This window comes from Myotis brandtii, unplaced genomic scaffold, assembly GCF_000412655.1.
Source record: "Myotis brandtii unplaced genomic scaffold, ASM41265v1 scaffold10, whole genome shotgun sequence".
Classification (NCBI taxonomy): Eukaryota; Metazoa; Chordata; class Mammalia; order Chiroptera; family Vespertilionidae; genus Myotis; species Myotis brandtii.
Window position 1 is genome coordinate 1,775,646 of NW_005353325.1, and position 14,344 is coordinate 1,789,989.

The following is a 14,344-nucleotide window of genomic DNA, read 5'->3' on the forward strand; positions in this document are numbered from 1 at the left end:
CCAGGTGGCTCAGTTGGTTGGAGCATTGTCTCGTACACTAAAAGGTTGCTGGTTCAATTCCCAGTCAGGGTACATACCTAGGTTGCTGTTTGATCCCTGGTAAGGGCATATATAGGAGACAACCAATTGATGTTTCTCTCTCACACATCAATGCTTCTTTTTCTCTCTCTTAAAAAATATTAATAATTAAAAAAAATATCCTCAGGTGAGGATTAAAAAACAAGTAAAAAAAGGTACATGGCTTAATTTTTGCTAAGGTTATCCAACCTGATCCTAGATGGAACTCAAAAAAATATGGGATTTCTAAAAATTTTTTATTGTTTAAAGGATTACATAAGTCTCCTTTTCCCCCATTTAAAAAATATGGGATATTTTAGGATGGCTGAGAATTGCCAGGAAAATCTGTCTTGTTGGGAAATAAAATACAGCTTTTTTAAATATGAAAGCTTGCTACTATGTGATTATTGCGGGTTGTATGCAGTGCACCTGTGAAAACACAGGGCAGGGACTACATAATTCCAGGGACTACATGATGTCTTCCAAATGCGAAGGCATCAATCAGCTTTATAAATTGAATTGAATGGGTCTTAATAAATGTCGTCTAAGTGTGAGTGAATAAGGGATCTGAGACTAAAAAACATATACCTAAAAGAAATCAGAAACTAGGCAAGTAAATTAGTAAAAGTTGAAAATAAACTCGGATCTGATAAAATGGTAATTTATAATTTAGTGTATTGTATTGTTACCAGCTGCATAATCATAATAACTGAGATCTTGCTGCACATAGATATTTGTTAACTCATATGTTTAGCTAAAAGGGCATAGACTGTCCTTTGCAAGATGTTAGTGAAAAGATTATAACTTAAGCATTAAATATTGAAAAAGAGGCAATTTTTTATACTTATTTAGTAATCAATTAGAGTTGCATGTATATAAACATATTTCTAGCTGGAAATCTGAATTTGTGACAAGGTATACTAATCATAATTGTTCTAGTGTTATTTAATATAAATTAATTTTAAAATAAAACCTTGTGAGAATCAGTGATCCAAAGCTAAAATCGTCACAAAAAAATCTAAAACTCCTGCAACTGAAAGGAATACATTTTTCAGGCAGTATCCTGAGTCTCTGCCTGTGAATCTGAAAGATCTTGATTGCCCTCTACAGGTTATCTAAATAATTTTCACAGATTTGGAGTTTACTCTCCCAAAATATATTTGGGTAATTTTAGAACATAAAAGTAACTTATTTGGGTTTTATTTTTAAAAGAATTACATGTTCACCACATAAAATTTTTGGAATAAAAATACCTGTAATTCTAATATTTGGAGATAGCCACTATTAACTATTTTCATATATATTCTTGGTTAATATACACGTGCACATACATTTTTAGGATTTTTTTCCTTAAAACACACTGTAAATATTTTACTATGACTGGTTTGGGTATTACCCCAAAATGTGTTTTATTGACAAATCATCATTTCTTTAAAAAAAAAAATCCCCTCCAGTGCCCCACCCCAAACTTTCTCCACCCTATTGTCTGTGTCCATGGGTTATGCATATATGCATACAATGTCTTTGGTTGATTACCTCCCCCCTCCCCCAACCCTCCCTCCCTCCCTCACCTTCCCTCTGAGATTCTGTACTCTGTTCCATTGTGTACATGTCTTTGGATCCACTCCATTCATCAGTTTATTTTGTTAATTAAATTCCACATATGAGTGAGATCATTTGATACTTGTCTTTCTCTGACTGACTTATTTCACTTAGCATGATACTCTCCAGGTCCCTCCATGATGTCTCAAAGGGAGGCCAAATCATCATTTCTTATCATCAGGATTTCTCAGTGAAAAGTGATCCTTCCCCCCCGCCAAAAAAATGGTGGGGGAGGGGGAGAAGAAGAACTTAAATAAAATAAAATAAAACTTAATAACCACTTAGGAGTGGATCCCATAGGAAGAAAATCAATAATCTATGGGGGTATCTTGATTTCTCTAAACATAACTCAAACCAGGCTTCATTTTCTTACTTGATAGGATTTCAAATAAAAATATCATGAAGATGTTATGAATTTTTTTTGACATTTCAGATATAAAGTGGTCATTAAATTAAACTATATAATTGATGTTATCATCTAAACTACTAATCTAGGATTTCAGGCCAACAATAACATTGCCAGAGTAGTAAGGTTAAAATAATACTGCATTTGAATTAGCTGGATAATTGCATAGATTTCTACTATACTTGTTCATGATCTTATTTCTCCTTCAAAGTATACACTTTAGAAAATAAAGCTACATGGGGCATATTAGGTGCTTCTCCAAATTAGAAGTGGACTCCTTTATCTAGCTTAGGCCTGACTTTGTCTTTTATTCTTTTAAACAAAGCAATCATGCACATTTTTAAGGATGCCAAATAGATTAGTTATTCTTAAATAATATACAATCTTAAAGCAGATTTTAAAACAATCTTACACAACATTCTGATTTTGACACACTACTTAGAGCCCCTGCTTATGGAGTTCTTTCTTTATATGTTCAAGTGAATATGGTTACTCCACTGCTCAGAGAATACAGGTTTAAAGGCCTTTGCCCACAACCAAGCAACTGTTTGGCATGTAGTGCGGTGTTGTTGTTGTTGTTGTTGTTATTAATCATCACCCAAGAATATTTTTTCCCATTGATTTTTATAGAAAGTGGAAGTGAAGGAGGGGGAGAGAGAGAGAAATCGATGAGAGAGATAAACATCTATGTGAGAGAGACACATCGATTATTACCTCCTACACATGCCCCAACTGGGGCTGGGGATCAAACATACAACCCAGGTATGTGCCCTTGACCAGAACGAGCCCATGACCCTTTGGTGCATGGACCTATGCTCTAATCTGGGGTGAGGACCGTCTGGTCCCCAGAATCATTTGGTATGGCTCTACCAAGGCATTAGGGATGAGTTAATTAAATGTTTGACCAAATACAGCAGGCTAATTTTTAAGTTGATAATTTTGTATGGCCCATGAATGATGTTATAAATATCCAAATAGTCTTTGACAGAGAAAGGTTCCCCACCCCTGCCTAATTACTGAGCCATACTGGCCAGGGCTGGAGAGGGATTTTGATCTTCCTTTTTATCTGATGCAGAAATAACTGGCAGAGATGACATTCAATCACAATAACTCTAAGACCTCATCTGAGGTGAGTTGAACAATCAAGGACCTCCCCACTCCATGACAGCAATATTAAGCAAAAGGCTGTCCCAATTTTTGAAGAGATTTCTTACTCAACTTTGTAATGAGTACAGGTTTTATTTGGTTGCAGTAGTGTGAAGTTCATCTTTTTGAGAAAATTTTACTCAATCTTGGCAGAACTTCGGAACAAGATTTAATAGTCACAGTTTATTCCATCTTTTGCCCAAATTATGTTTTTAAAGGAGGAAGGGTGCAAGGAGTTCAGATGGTCATTAAATCTATAAACAGTGTAAGAGGTTTTCAAGACTAGAAAAGAAAATCTGACTATAAATATCCCAGAAAAAAACTACTGGGATTGTTAATAGAAATTGTAAAGAAATCGATAAGGATTTTTTCCTGAGATATAAACCATTCTCTCCTTGACTTTTAAGATAAATCAGATGTAGATAGCTGGTAGCAGTTTGTTTTGAGAAAATTTTATTGGAAACACCATATAAGACATTTAAAATAAGATTTTAGCACTTCTATGTGTGATTATCTTTGACTCCACCACTGATTTGGGCCATAGAGAAACACTGATGCTTTCTTATCTGTGACCAATAATTTTCCTAAAACATTTGCACCTACATAAATTAATGCAATATAGTTCCATTAGCATTTACTAAAGGAAGTTGGGTATTGTAAAGGGAAGGTTATTATCATGAGCCTGTACACTTGAATTAGTATACCAAATAGTCACTGATGTTGACAGAATGGAATACACCATCCCATTGATCCAGAAGGTAAGAAAGGTATACTCTAAGAAACTTAACACTGATGAGATTGAGTCTGGGCAAGATTCTAGCCCTGGATCTCATAGAAGGGGAATCAATAATCTATGGAGGCAGCTTAATTTCTCTAAACACATGTCAAGCCATATCTCACTGTCTTACTTGATAGGATTACAAAATCAGTGACTCAGGAAAATGTGATAAATACTGAGATACAAACTGGAGGCTAAAGCAATTAGACAGATATTAAATAGATAAACGATGGTGCCACCGTGCAAAATGCTGATCAGACATTTGATATCAACCTACAGGGATATTGCCAAGTGAGTGTTACAGCGCTCTGTCTTTGTCTCTGCCATTCCACATTTGTCTCAATCAAGAAAGCAATGATAAAAGGCATGTTTGTCAAATTTGGAGATAACATGAAACTAAGAGGATGAGCAAATAAGGATTAAAAAAACTCAACATGCTAGAACAGCGACTCAAATTTAATTAGATAAAATGTAATGGGGACTATATTAGATCCTATATTTGAATCCAAAGGAAAAATAATGATGTGACTGTTAAAAAGTTAATTTGAACTTATGCTGCTTTAATAGAAAACCGATGACTAGAAAAAAAAGTCCTGATCTTTGCTAGCCATCCACACCAAGAACATCATGAGTGGAGCAGGCATGACATAAAGCATTTAAAAAACATATCAGCATGAAGCCAGAGAAATGGTAGAGAAGGTCAGAATAGAATCAGACAGAGGCTCAGAGAGGGCACTGGACAACCCAAGGAGATAGCTAATAGATGCAGCCCAACCTGGAAGGCAGTTTGATCTTGAGATGTTTCAAGTGGCTGGCTAATTGAGAAGTCAAGATGGGCCACAGTCGAGGTCAAGAGATCTGATAATGGCAGTAGGATTCCCACCAGTGGGAAATTTAAGAGGAGTTGGTTGTATTCCAAATAAAGAAAGCTTGGAAGGAGATCTTAGGCAGTGCACTAGGGCCCTATTGGCATCTGGGGCTCAGCCAAATCATTCCGCCACCAAGCACTGTAGGCAAAATGTCTACATGCTATGAGTTTCTCAAGTGTCTTAAATTGTTGGCTCCAAAATACATAAAGAAAACTACAATGTTAAAACTAATATAACATTGTGATATCAAGTCAGCTGCAATCTAAAGCTTTTATAGTGACATGTAAATAATATTTAACATGACTGTGAATGCATTTTAATGTGTTTGTTATACTGTGCAAAGGTTTATTATCCAAAAGCAAAAGTGCGTGGGGGCCAAATGACTTTAAACGAGGATAATCTGGGGTAGTCAAGGTTCCAGTGGTTCTCAAACTTCCTAATGCCGCGACTCTTTAATACAGTTCCTCATGTTGTGGTGACCCCAACCATAAAATTATTTTCGTTGCTACTTCATAACTGTAATTTTGCTACTGTTATGAATCGTACTGTAAATATCTGATATGCAGGATGTATTTTCATTGTTGGTGACCCACAGGTTGAGAACCGCTGGGACAGTGTTAAGCAAAGAGATATGAATTAGCAGACTCTAGAAAAGTCATTCTGAGAATTTACATGTTGACCAAACATAGGGGATGCCAAGGCTTGCCTAAAATGGGAAAAACCTGAGAATCTGACTTAGTTCCTGGTGAATCAGGTCCTAGGCCTGCCTGGAAATCAGGGGGCCTCTTAGAGGATGCTTAGGAAACCAGGAACCACGTCTGGACTCTAAGATTCTAAATCTGAAGGACATGAAGTAATTCCAAATCTGTTGCTGTTTAATTCCTAAACCAGTCAGAAGTGGCTCAACGACCAGAGCAGGAGTAACCTCAGGAGTGAGTCAAGACAGGGAAAGGAGCCAGATAACTCCGAGGAAGAAGAGATGGGCAGACATGCCCACTTCTCAGCTTAGGACTTCACACTTCAAGGGGCAGAAAAGCAAACTGGGGTAGACAAGGATCAGGTGGTGAATGCTTTCCAAGAAGATGAACTTTTACTTATTATAAGGTCATGCTCTCTAATTATTACCTAAAATCCTAATCAACTACTGAGTTAATTGAGAAAATAGTGAGATGGCCATCTCTAACAGCTGAATGACTTACCACTCAGAAGGTGGGTGGTCAAGTAGAAGACAAACAGTCTATGGATTGTTGAATAGATTTGTACTTAGGGGTTTTCAGTGCTGTTAGAGTACTTTAAAAATCTGGCTTCCATGGTTTTCTTGCTGCTTCTTAGGATATCATGGAGATACAGATATGGGTGAGAAAGGAATCTCAAATAGCCTTTAGAATAAATGTTATAACAGATAGGGAGCCACTTGGCTTTCTTTGATCCAGTTGTATTTCTTATCCTCTGTCTAGATGCACAATTACAAATATCTAATCATCTTGGCATGGAAAGGATCTGCACATATACAGAGCAGTGATACTGAGAAATTTCTAATATTTCTGCCCTCACGTGGGAGGAGTAGAAGGAAATGGGGAGTAGCAGACAACTAAGGTTATTTCACTGGGTCATTTTCTAACCACAGTTGAAATGCTGATCACAGAAGTTGACTTGACTTGGGGCAGGAACACACAGCGCAACAAATGCAATATACAGATGATGTATTATTGAACTGTACACCTAAAACCTATATCATTTTATTAACCAATATCACCCCAATAAATTCATTAAAAAAGAAAAAAAACCAAAATGTTGATCACAAGTTTACTTCAATTAGGTGCTAGTAATGACTATGAAAACAGGAAGGGGACATTGTTCATTGTTGGCTCTTGTAACTAGCTCAGCCTCTCTCCACTCAGCATTTCTTATTTGCCAACAGCTAAAAGCAAGGGGGAGATCTCTGCCCTCCAACGTTTGGACAAAAGTCCTGGGTTTCTCTAGGACTGGACCAACTTGGGTCACATGTCTATTTTTAAGCAATTAATTTGGCTAGGGCGTTGCTATGAACTAGTTGTCTTAGGCTTGTCTATTGCCAAACCATGAGCCAATCACCATAGCAAAATACCATAGAGAAGATATTTTGATAATTGGCCTAAGCCAATCAAGCCCCACACCATGAAACCAAAGATGAGGCTATGGCTGCTCCACAAAGGGATATACATTTTACTTAGGCTCACTCATGGATTAAAAGCTTAAATTTCTACATTATCTAAAATTCAGTTAAGTACAATTTTAGACCATCCTCCTAGCTCTATTAAGCACAGCAGGGAGCAATTTTTATTTTCAGATTAGAAAATGCATTCTAAATAGAGTGTTTCAAATAGCAAAGAAGAACAATAACATCCAGACACTTCTGCATTTGTACTAGCTCCATGCATCTTTATCCACTGACATCAACTTAATTTTATCTGTACTTTCTGCATCACTAAGAAGTCCCTGGGGGCTGAGAGGAAAATTTGAGAGCTTCTATGTAGTTACTGTTGCTAGGAAACAACATCCTTGGTATCCAAGTGTTTGAGCTTTGAGACACTGTGTGAAGCCACTGGTTCATAAAGGAAAACCTTTGGTAAATAGGTTGTTTAGGTGTGAGTAAATTGATGTTCTCTCTCTCTGTAGCAAATGTTCTTGTGTAACCTTTGAATAATAGTGTATTTGTAGGCCTTTATTCTTTCCTTTGAATCCAGCTGCCATTATGGCTCCCAGGAGAACTCAAACTTCTACAGAAATGGAGGGAGCATTCTTTTTTCCCTCCATATCATCCATAATTATCTCAGTGCCTTGAACACTAAGCCTAACGGGTTTTAGTTAAACAAAGTGCAAGTGAGCTTGGAAATCTAGACCCAGACCACTGACCATATAAACTGCTGAATACTATTAAAATCTGCATTGATTGATTGATAGCCATATCCCAGCTTTTTGATTGTCCATGGCCTTGAGGTGTTCTGTTACTCTTCACAGGTGGGAGACATTGAGGAGTGCCGTTTTGGCCCACCACTGCCTCCACCCCTCTCACCTCCAAACTGCAAGCCATCTCTGGACTCTCAACTCTAATTATCGCTTATGTTTCTCCCCTAGGATTCTATAACTCAAAAACCAGCTTGAGGTTGTAATTTATCACTTCGTTACTCAGCCTAAAATTAACAAGCAGGTTTTCCATTTTGTTGGCGCCTAGATCTACCTATAAGCCCCCTGTGAGCAGAATCGTCTTTATCAAGGAATAAATGTAGCTCATGAACTCTACCAAATAAGTTACCTATATCAGGTTAGTGGTTTGGGACAATAAGAATTCTAAGCAGCAAAGAGTATTCACTAATTCATTGATTCAAAAATATGCATGAGGTACTTACTATAGACAAAATCTGTTCTAGGCATCAGGGTTAGAATTCTAAGCAGCAAAGAGTATTCACTAATTCACTCATTCAAAAATATGCATGGGGTACTTACTATAGACAAAATCTGTTCTAGGCATCAGGAATTTTTTTAAATGAATAAAAAAAAGTCCTTGCTTTCAAAACTTTATAATATAATATAACATCTATATATAAAAGCCTAAGCGACCGAACAACCAAATGACCAACCTGTCGACTGGTCACTATGACGCGCACTGACCACCAGGGGGCAGATGCTCAATGCAGGAGCTGCCCCCTGGTGGTCAGTGTGCTCCCAGAGCCAACCTCCTGCAGCTGGCCAACCTCCCATGGTCCATATCTCCGGCCGGCTGGCCTCATCGGCCCTAATCGGAACCTCTCATGGCCCCTCCCCCCTGGCCAACCTCCTATGGCCCAATTGCCCCAATCACCGGCCAGGCCAAGGGACCCCACCTGTGCACAAATTCGTGCACCAGGCCTCTAGTAGTATAATAATAATATACTAGTACCATAGAGATGACAAAGGCAGAGGTAAACACAGTTATATACATAGATAAAATATTTGCATTTACGATATACTGTATATTTGACAGGATCTCATCAGGAAAGCAGAAACCACTCAAGGTTTTTCAAAAGAGAATTTAATTGAGAGAATTGGTTACAAAATGGGAAAGGCTGGAAAAGCAAAAAGAAGGAGGAGAAAAGAGTGCAAAGGGCAGAAGCTGCTAATAGCCCTGTCTTGGAGCCCATGGGCCTGAATCTGCTGTGTTCCTATGAGAGATGCTATTCTAGATGTCTATGAACTTGCAAAAAGAGGTGCTGCCCCTTCTTCAGCTGTGAGAGTCTAAAATCACCGCACTGCCCTGGCAGCAATCACAAGCAACTGCAGCACCACCACTTCCAGAGCCAGAACCAAGAGCCTTCCCTCCCCTCCACCTTCTAATCTCCAGCCAGTTCTTCCGAAAGACAGCACCTAACATGAAGCTGGAGAGACAGGGAGCCTAGGCCCAACAGTGCAGAGCAACGTGTAGAAAGCAAGATATGAGATTCAGAAACACCAAATGAATAGCTGGCACAACCCACAACAGAGGTTTTAATGTAAAGCCCTGGTAATCCCAAACCTGGAGCAAATAATTCTTCCCTAGAAGAGAGAATGCAGTTCTGTTGCAGATAAAGAAAGTCCATTTGGCTAGCTTAAGCAGAAAGAGATTTAATACAGAGAAGTAGTGCTTACAAAATTAAAGAACTAAAGTAGTAGGCTCCAGGCAGGGCCACTGGAAATGACTCCCAGACCACAGTGCGGACTGTCCTACAGATAGCTCCATCACAATCAGGAAGCTGGTGTTGACTTGAGGACCACCAAAGCTAAAACCAGAATTCCTGGGTCCAGAGATACTTATATTGTAGGAGTTGCACCAACAAATGAGTGCCTCCAACACCACCTCTGACATCATTTAACTCTGTCTGATCCAGGGAACCTAAATCATGTCCACAACCATAGTTGCAAGGGAAGCTGTAGTTTTTATCTTTCCTAAAGGAGATGAGAACATGCTAACGGAAGCCAGTCCAGACAGATACCTGCCATGGAAGGAATTTTGTGAAATGTATAACATTTAAGATACTCTTTGCAGGCTCCAAGAGGACAAGAGGCAGGCCAGTTTTATACTCCCAGGACGTTTCCACCATCTGACACTTACTCAGTACTCAATAAATATCTACTCGTTGAATGAGTAGAGACATGTACATAGGTTAGTGCCTGGTTGTAAAGTTAAGGTTGATAACACAAAGCCGGGAGTCTTGATGATGAGAAGCAAGAATGCAATATTCTACATACTTTTATTGGATACCACCATATGCTAGGAGCTTGGTACATAGACACTGAGGTATAGAAAGGAATGAGAACCAGTCCCTGATCAAGGAACTCAGAGCCTGGTGGGTGAAAGACAGATAAAGCAAGTAAAATTCAGCATGGTTCTGTGCTTTGTTCAAGGTGAGCACATTGTCTAAGTGATAAAAGGCAATTGTGGGCAAGAAGGGCTGTGACTAGTTGCCTTGGGTATCTGTCCACACTTCTTCCTACACTCCGTCATGGCTACCTAATCATTTTATTCTTCTCAGCTCAGTTTTACCTTTGCATACTGAAATCTTTAAGGATGTTACAGTGTTCGTATGTATTCAACTTTGCCCTGCAAGTTTCCTTTTTCCTGCTAAAATTAAATAGCTTACTGAATAAACTTTATGAAGTAAATCAGTTTGACACTGACAGCAGCTTCCTTTATGTTATTCACTCTATGTAATAAGTAATCTCTCTGCCGGCAGGTCTGCTCTAGCCATCTGGCCAAACCCTCTGCAAAGCCATCTCTAATTCCCTCAGGTCGACAATTTGCTGAGACTGCTGTTAGATCATGAGATCCTGGAAAGCAGAACTAGGTCTATTCCTAGACACTCTACATGCTTAATACCTAGAATAGTGCTTGACACATAGTAGGCACTCAATATATGTGTACTGGAATATCGAATATAATGTCCATTCATTTGCCTTGCCAGTTTAAAGGTGGTGGTGTTGTATGCTTCAGCAGGAGTCCTGATGGATGTCTAGGAAGACAAGAGGTTGAGTCCAGAGTTGTCCATGGCAGCACAGAAGAGTCAGCAAAGCCCACATTAGAGCGCTCGGGAAGGGGATGTAAGCAAGCAGGTGCCTCTCCTGGGAAGCATATAGAAGTTGTGTTCTATAAGCCCTGTATGTGTGCTGCCTACTAGAGAGGGGACACCCAGGATCATCATCAAGCTAATGACAGGCATAATGAGGTCAAAAACTATAGGTGAATGAATCCAGCCCCAAATTGAGATGAGGGCAAAGGTTGGTATGTAGGCTTTGATCTATAAATAATGTTTCTCTCCACAGAGAGTTACTAGATACTGGGTTTAAGAACTTTCTCCCTAACAAATACTTGTAATTCAAATATTCTATGTTGTCAACTAAAAGAAAACTCGTGTTCAGTCTAGCTCAGAATAGGTGAGCTATTCATTTGTGCAAGGTGAGGAGCCTGCCAAACACCTGCCTGAATGAAAGACCACCCAGGCCCACATACAGGTGAGCAAAGGGTATGAGACAGGCTAGTGAAAAATCCACACTCAGATCTAGTCGGACAAGAAGACAACTTGAAATTTTGGATATATTGTCTTGGCTTCTTAAAGGATTTTTTAAAACTAAACTCTATGTTGATTCCATCCATCTTTTTGAAAAAGCTTATTTCTCATGCCAGCTTCCTAAATGGTTGATGCTGGGGCATTTTTCATCCGACAAAAAAGGTCCATGGGAGAAACTTCCCCCAAGCCTGGCACCAGCACTTCTTCTTCCAGGCCAATTGGTTTGTTTCTATCTCATTGACTGTGAATTTTTTGACTGATCTGATTCTGTGATAGAAAGGCACTTTTATGACTATGAAGAGGGAAAGGTCCAAATGATCCTGAAATCTCATTTCCTTCATCCTGGCAGGGAGCAGACTCAGTGGATCTGAGTTAAGTGGATAGAAACACAGGCTGGTCCCAGCTGCTGGTTCCTAAGGCTATGCCTTTCTGACGGGGCCCACCCCTTCCACTAGGGCTTCCATTATCACACAGTCACATAATCACACAAATGTCCATTCGATTCTATAAAAAGAACAGCATTGTAGGCATGGCTCATCTTTACTAGAATCTCAGCCACAGTGCACTCAGTCCCCTCTGATGAGCCTAAGCTGTAGAATAATGAGAATTGGGGGAAATTTGCATTTCACTACAACTCTACTTAGAATCCTGATTTAAAGCACAGTCATCTTACCATCACTTGCTGGGAATTGTGTCTTCAGCAGCTCCCAGTCTTCAAATGAACTCCTAGACCCATGGTCGGCAAACTGCGGCTCGCGAGCCACATGCGGCTCTTTGGCCCCTTGAGTGTGGCTCTTCCACAAAATACCACGTGCGGGCGCGCACATACAGTGCAATTGAAACTTTGTGGCCCATGCACAGAAGTCGGTATTTTGTGGAAGAGCCACATTCAAGGGGCCAAAGAGCCGCATGTGGCTCGCGAGCCGCGGTTTGCCGAGCCACAGTTTGCCGACCACTGTAGACCAACTGGACTCTATTTAACTATGCTATATTCTTGATTTCAGATGGCTATACTACTGATGACATTGAGTTTTACTGGAATGGAGGAGAGGGAGCAGTAACCGGAGTAAATAAAATTGAGCTTCCTCAGTTTTCAATTGTCGACTACAAGATGGTGTCCAAGAAGGTGGAGTTCACAACAGGTGAGGATGTTTCCTCCAAAATAAACTAGGGCACTGCGAACGAAAGAAGATGTTTTCAACCAAGTGATGATCTGATTCTTTCTCTTTTTTTTTCAACTCAGGGTCATATCCACGACTATCACTAAGTTTCCGTCTAAAGAGAAACATCGGTTACTTCATTTTGCAGACCTACATGCCTTCCACACTGATTACAATTCTGTCCTGGGTGTCTTTTTGGATCAACTATGATGCTTCTGCAGCCAGAGTCGCACTAGGTAATGCACTGCCAGCACCACAGAGAGCTGGTGGGGTTTAGCTTTAAACAAATAACCAGTGTTTGGAATTATAGACAAGGGTCTTCTCTCATAGCAATCCAAAGAATGCAACTAACATAAGAGTCCTTGATGATAAAGCACCTAAGTGTAAGCTCTTACAGAGTGAATGTTTTACAATGCCATAGCTTTTCAGCATTTTGCTAAAAATACTACTCTTAAAAAAGGATCTTGGAGTATGTTCAATACTATGTAAGTGTTTCTTAGAGTATATTTTTTTAAATTCTTATTACACTAATTTTTACTAGCGGTGTGATGATTTTCTCTTCAGTCCCTACTTTTTGCAGTGGAGAATATTTACAGTGCATTATTCTCAAATGGATTTGAAGAAAGATAGATGTCATGACTATTACCAAGCTATGCTGAATGTTGGGAAATACCCTCTCTCGAACATTAACTAAAGTTAAATCTTATTGATCTGAGTCTCCCTTAAATGGAGCTCATCATACTTGAGATTTTACAATGCCATACCTTTTCAGCATTTTGCTAAAAATACTGCTCTTAAATAAGGATCTTAGAGTATGTTCAGTACTATGTAAGTGTTTCTTAGAGTATATTTTTTAAATTCTTATTACACTAATTTTTACTAGCGGTGTGATGATTTTCTCTTCAGTTCCTACTTTCTGCAGTGGAGAATATTTACAGTGCATTATTCTCAAATGGATTTGAAGAAAGATAGATGTCATGACTATTACCAAGCTATGTTGAATGTTGGGAAATTCTCTCGAACATTAACTAAAGTTAAATCTTATTGATCTGAGTCTCCCTTAAATGGAGCTCATCATACTTGAGTAAGGCACAGATAATTCATCAGCTATATTAATGAGCTAGGCACAGATAATTCACAGCTCTATTCTGTGATCAGCACAGAATGAAAATGGTTTTCATCTTGGGGGGAAAAATTCAGAATTAATCTTGCCATGGTTGAGTAGTTGCTGCAAGCTGTAAGGCTATATTTGAGACTTTAAATGGTTCCTTGGAAAGTTAGAATGTATAGTCTGTTTGATGAATCTGAGCATATGTGGATCTGTCTCATTGTTTTATCATAGAGCCATTTCAGTTACCACTTTCTGGGGCTTATTCACACACACACACACACACACACACACACACGAGCATAATTTCTGGCTAAGCTAACATACATCTCTTCTCTTCCGAGATTACTGAACTGGTAAGATGATCAGATACCCTATCATGCCTAGACTAATTGTCATCTCTCCAGTTTATTTCTAATGGCTGGGTACATAAAGCTCATAAAGTCAAGTGCTGACAGTCCCTCATTAACTTTTGAACATTCCAAGACTAAGAAAAGTAAACTAATAGTTTATTACATAATATGTATGTAGCTGCATGTTACTTTAATGTGAATATGAATATATGTATGCTATGGTTAAGGAAAACTCACTGAATGATGTCCAGAGTGGGGAATAACAACTACCCAGGTCATAAATTGTGGTTTTCCCTACACTTCTA

The 14,344-nt window shown here is 39.0% G+C and overlaps 1 protein-coding gene across 1 annotated transcript in view; it reads left to right on the plus strand.

The window, feature by feature from the left end:
- The window catches only part of GABRB1 (gamma-aminobutyric acid (GABA) A receptor, beta 1), a 369,308-nt gene that overhangs the window by 336,725 nt on the left and 18,239 nt on the right, over positions 1-14,344 (plus strand). The window contains exons 6-7 of the mRNA XM_005853131.2: positions 12,423-12,560; positions 12,662-12,814. Of these exons, the coding sequence (XP_005853193.1) occupies positions 12,423-12,560; positions 12,662-12,814 (291 nt within the window). The remainder of the gene's footprint in view (positions 1-12,422; positions 12,561-12,661; positions 12,815-14,344) is intronic.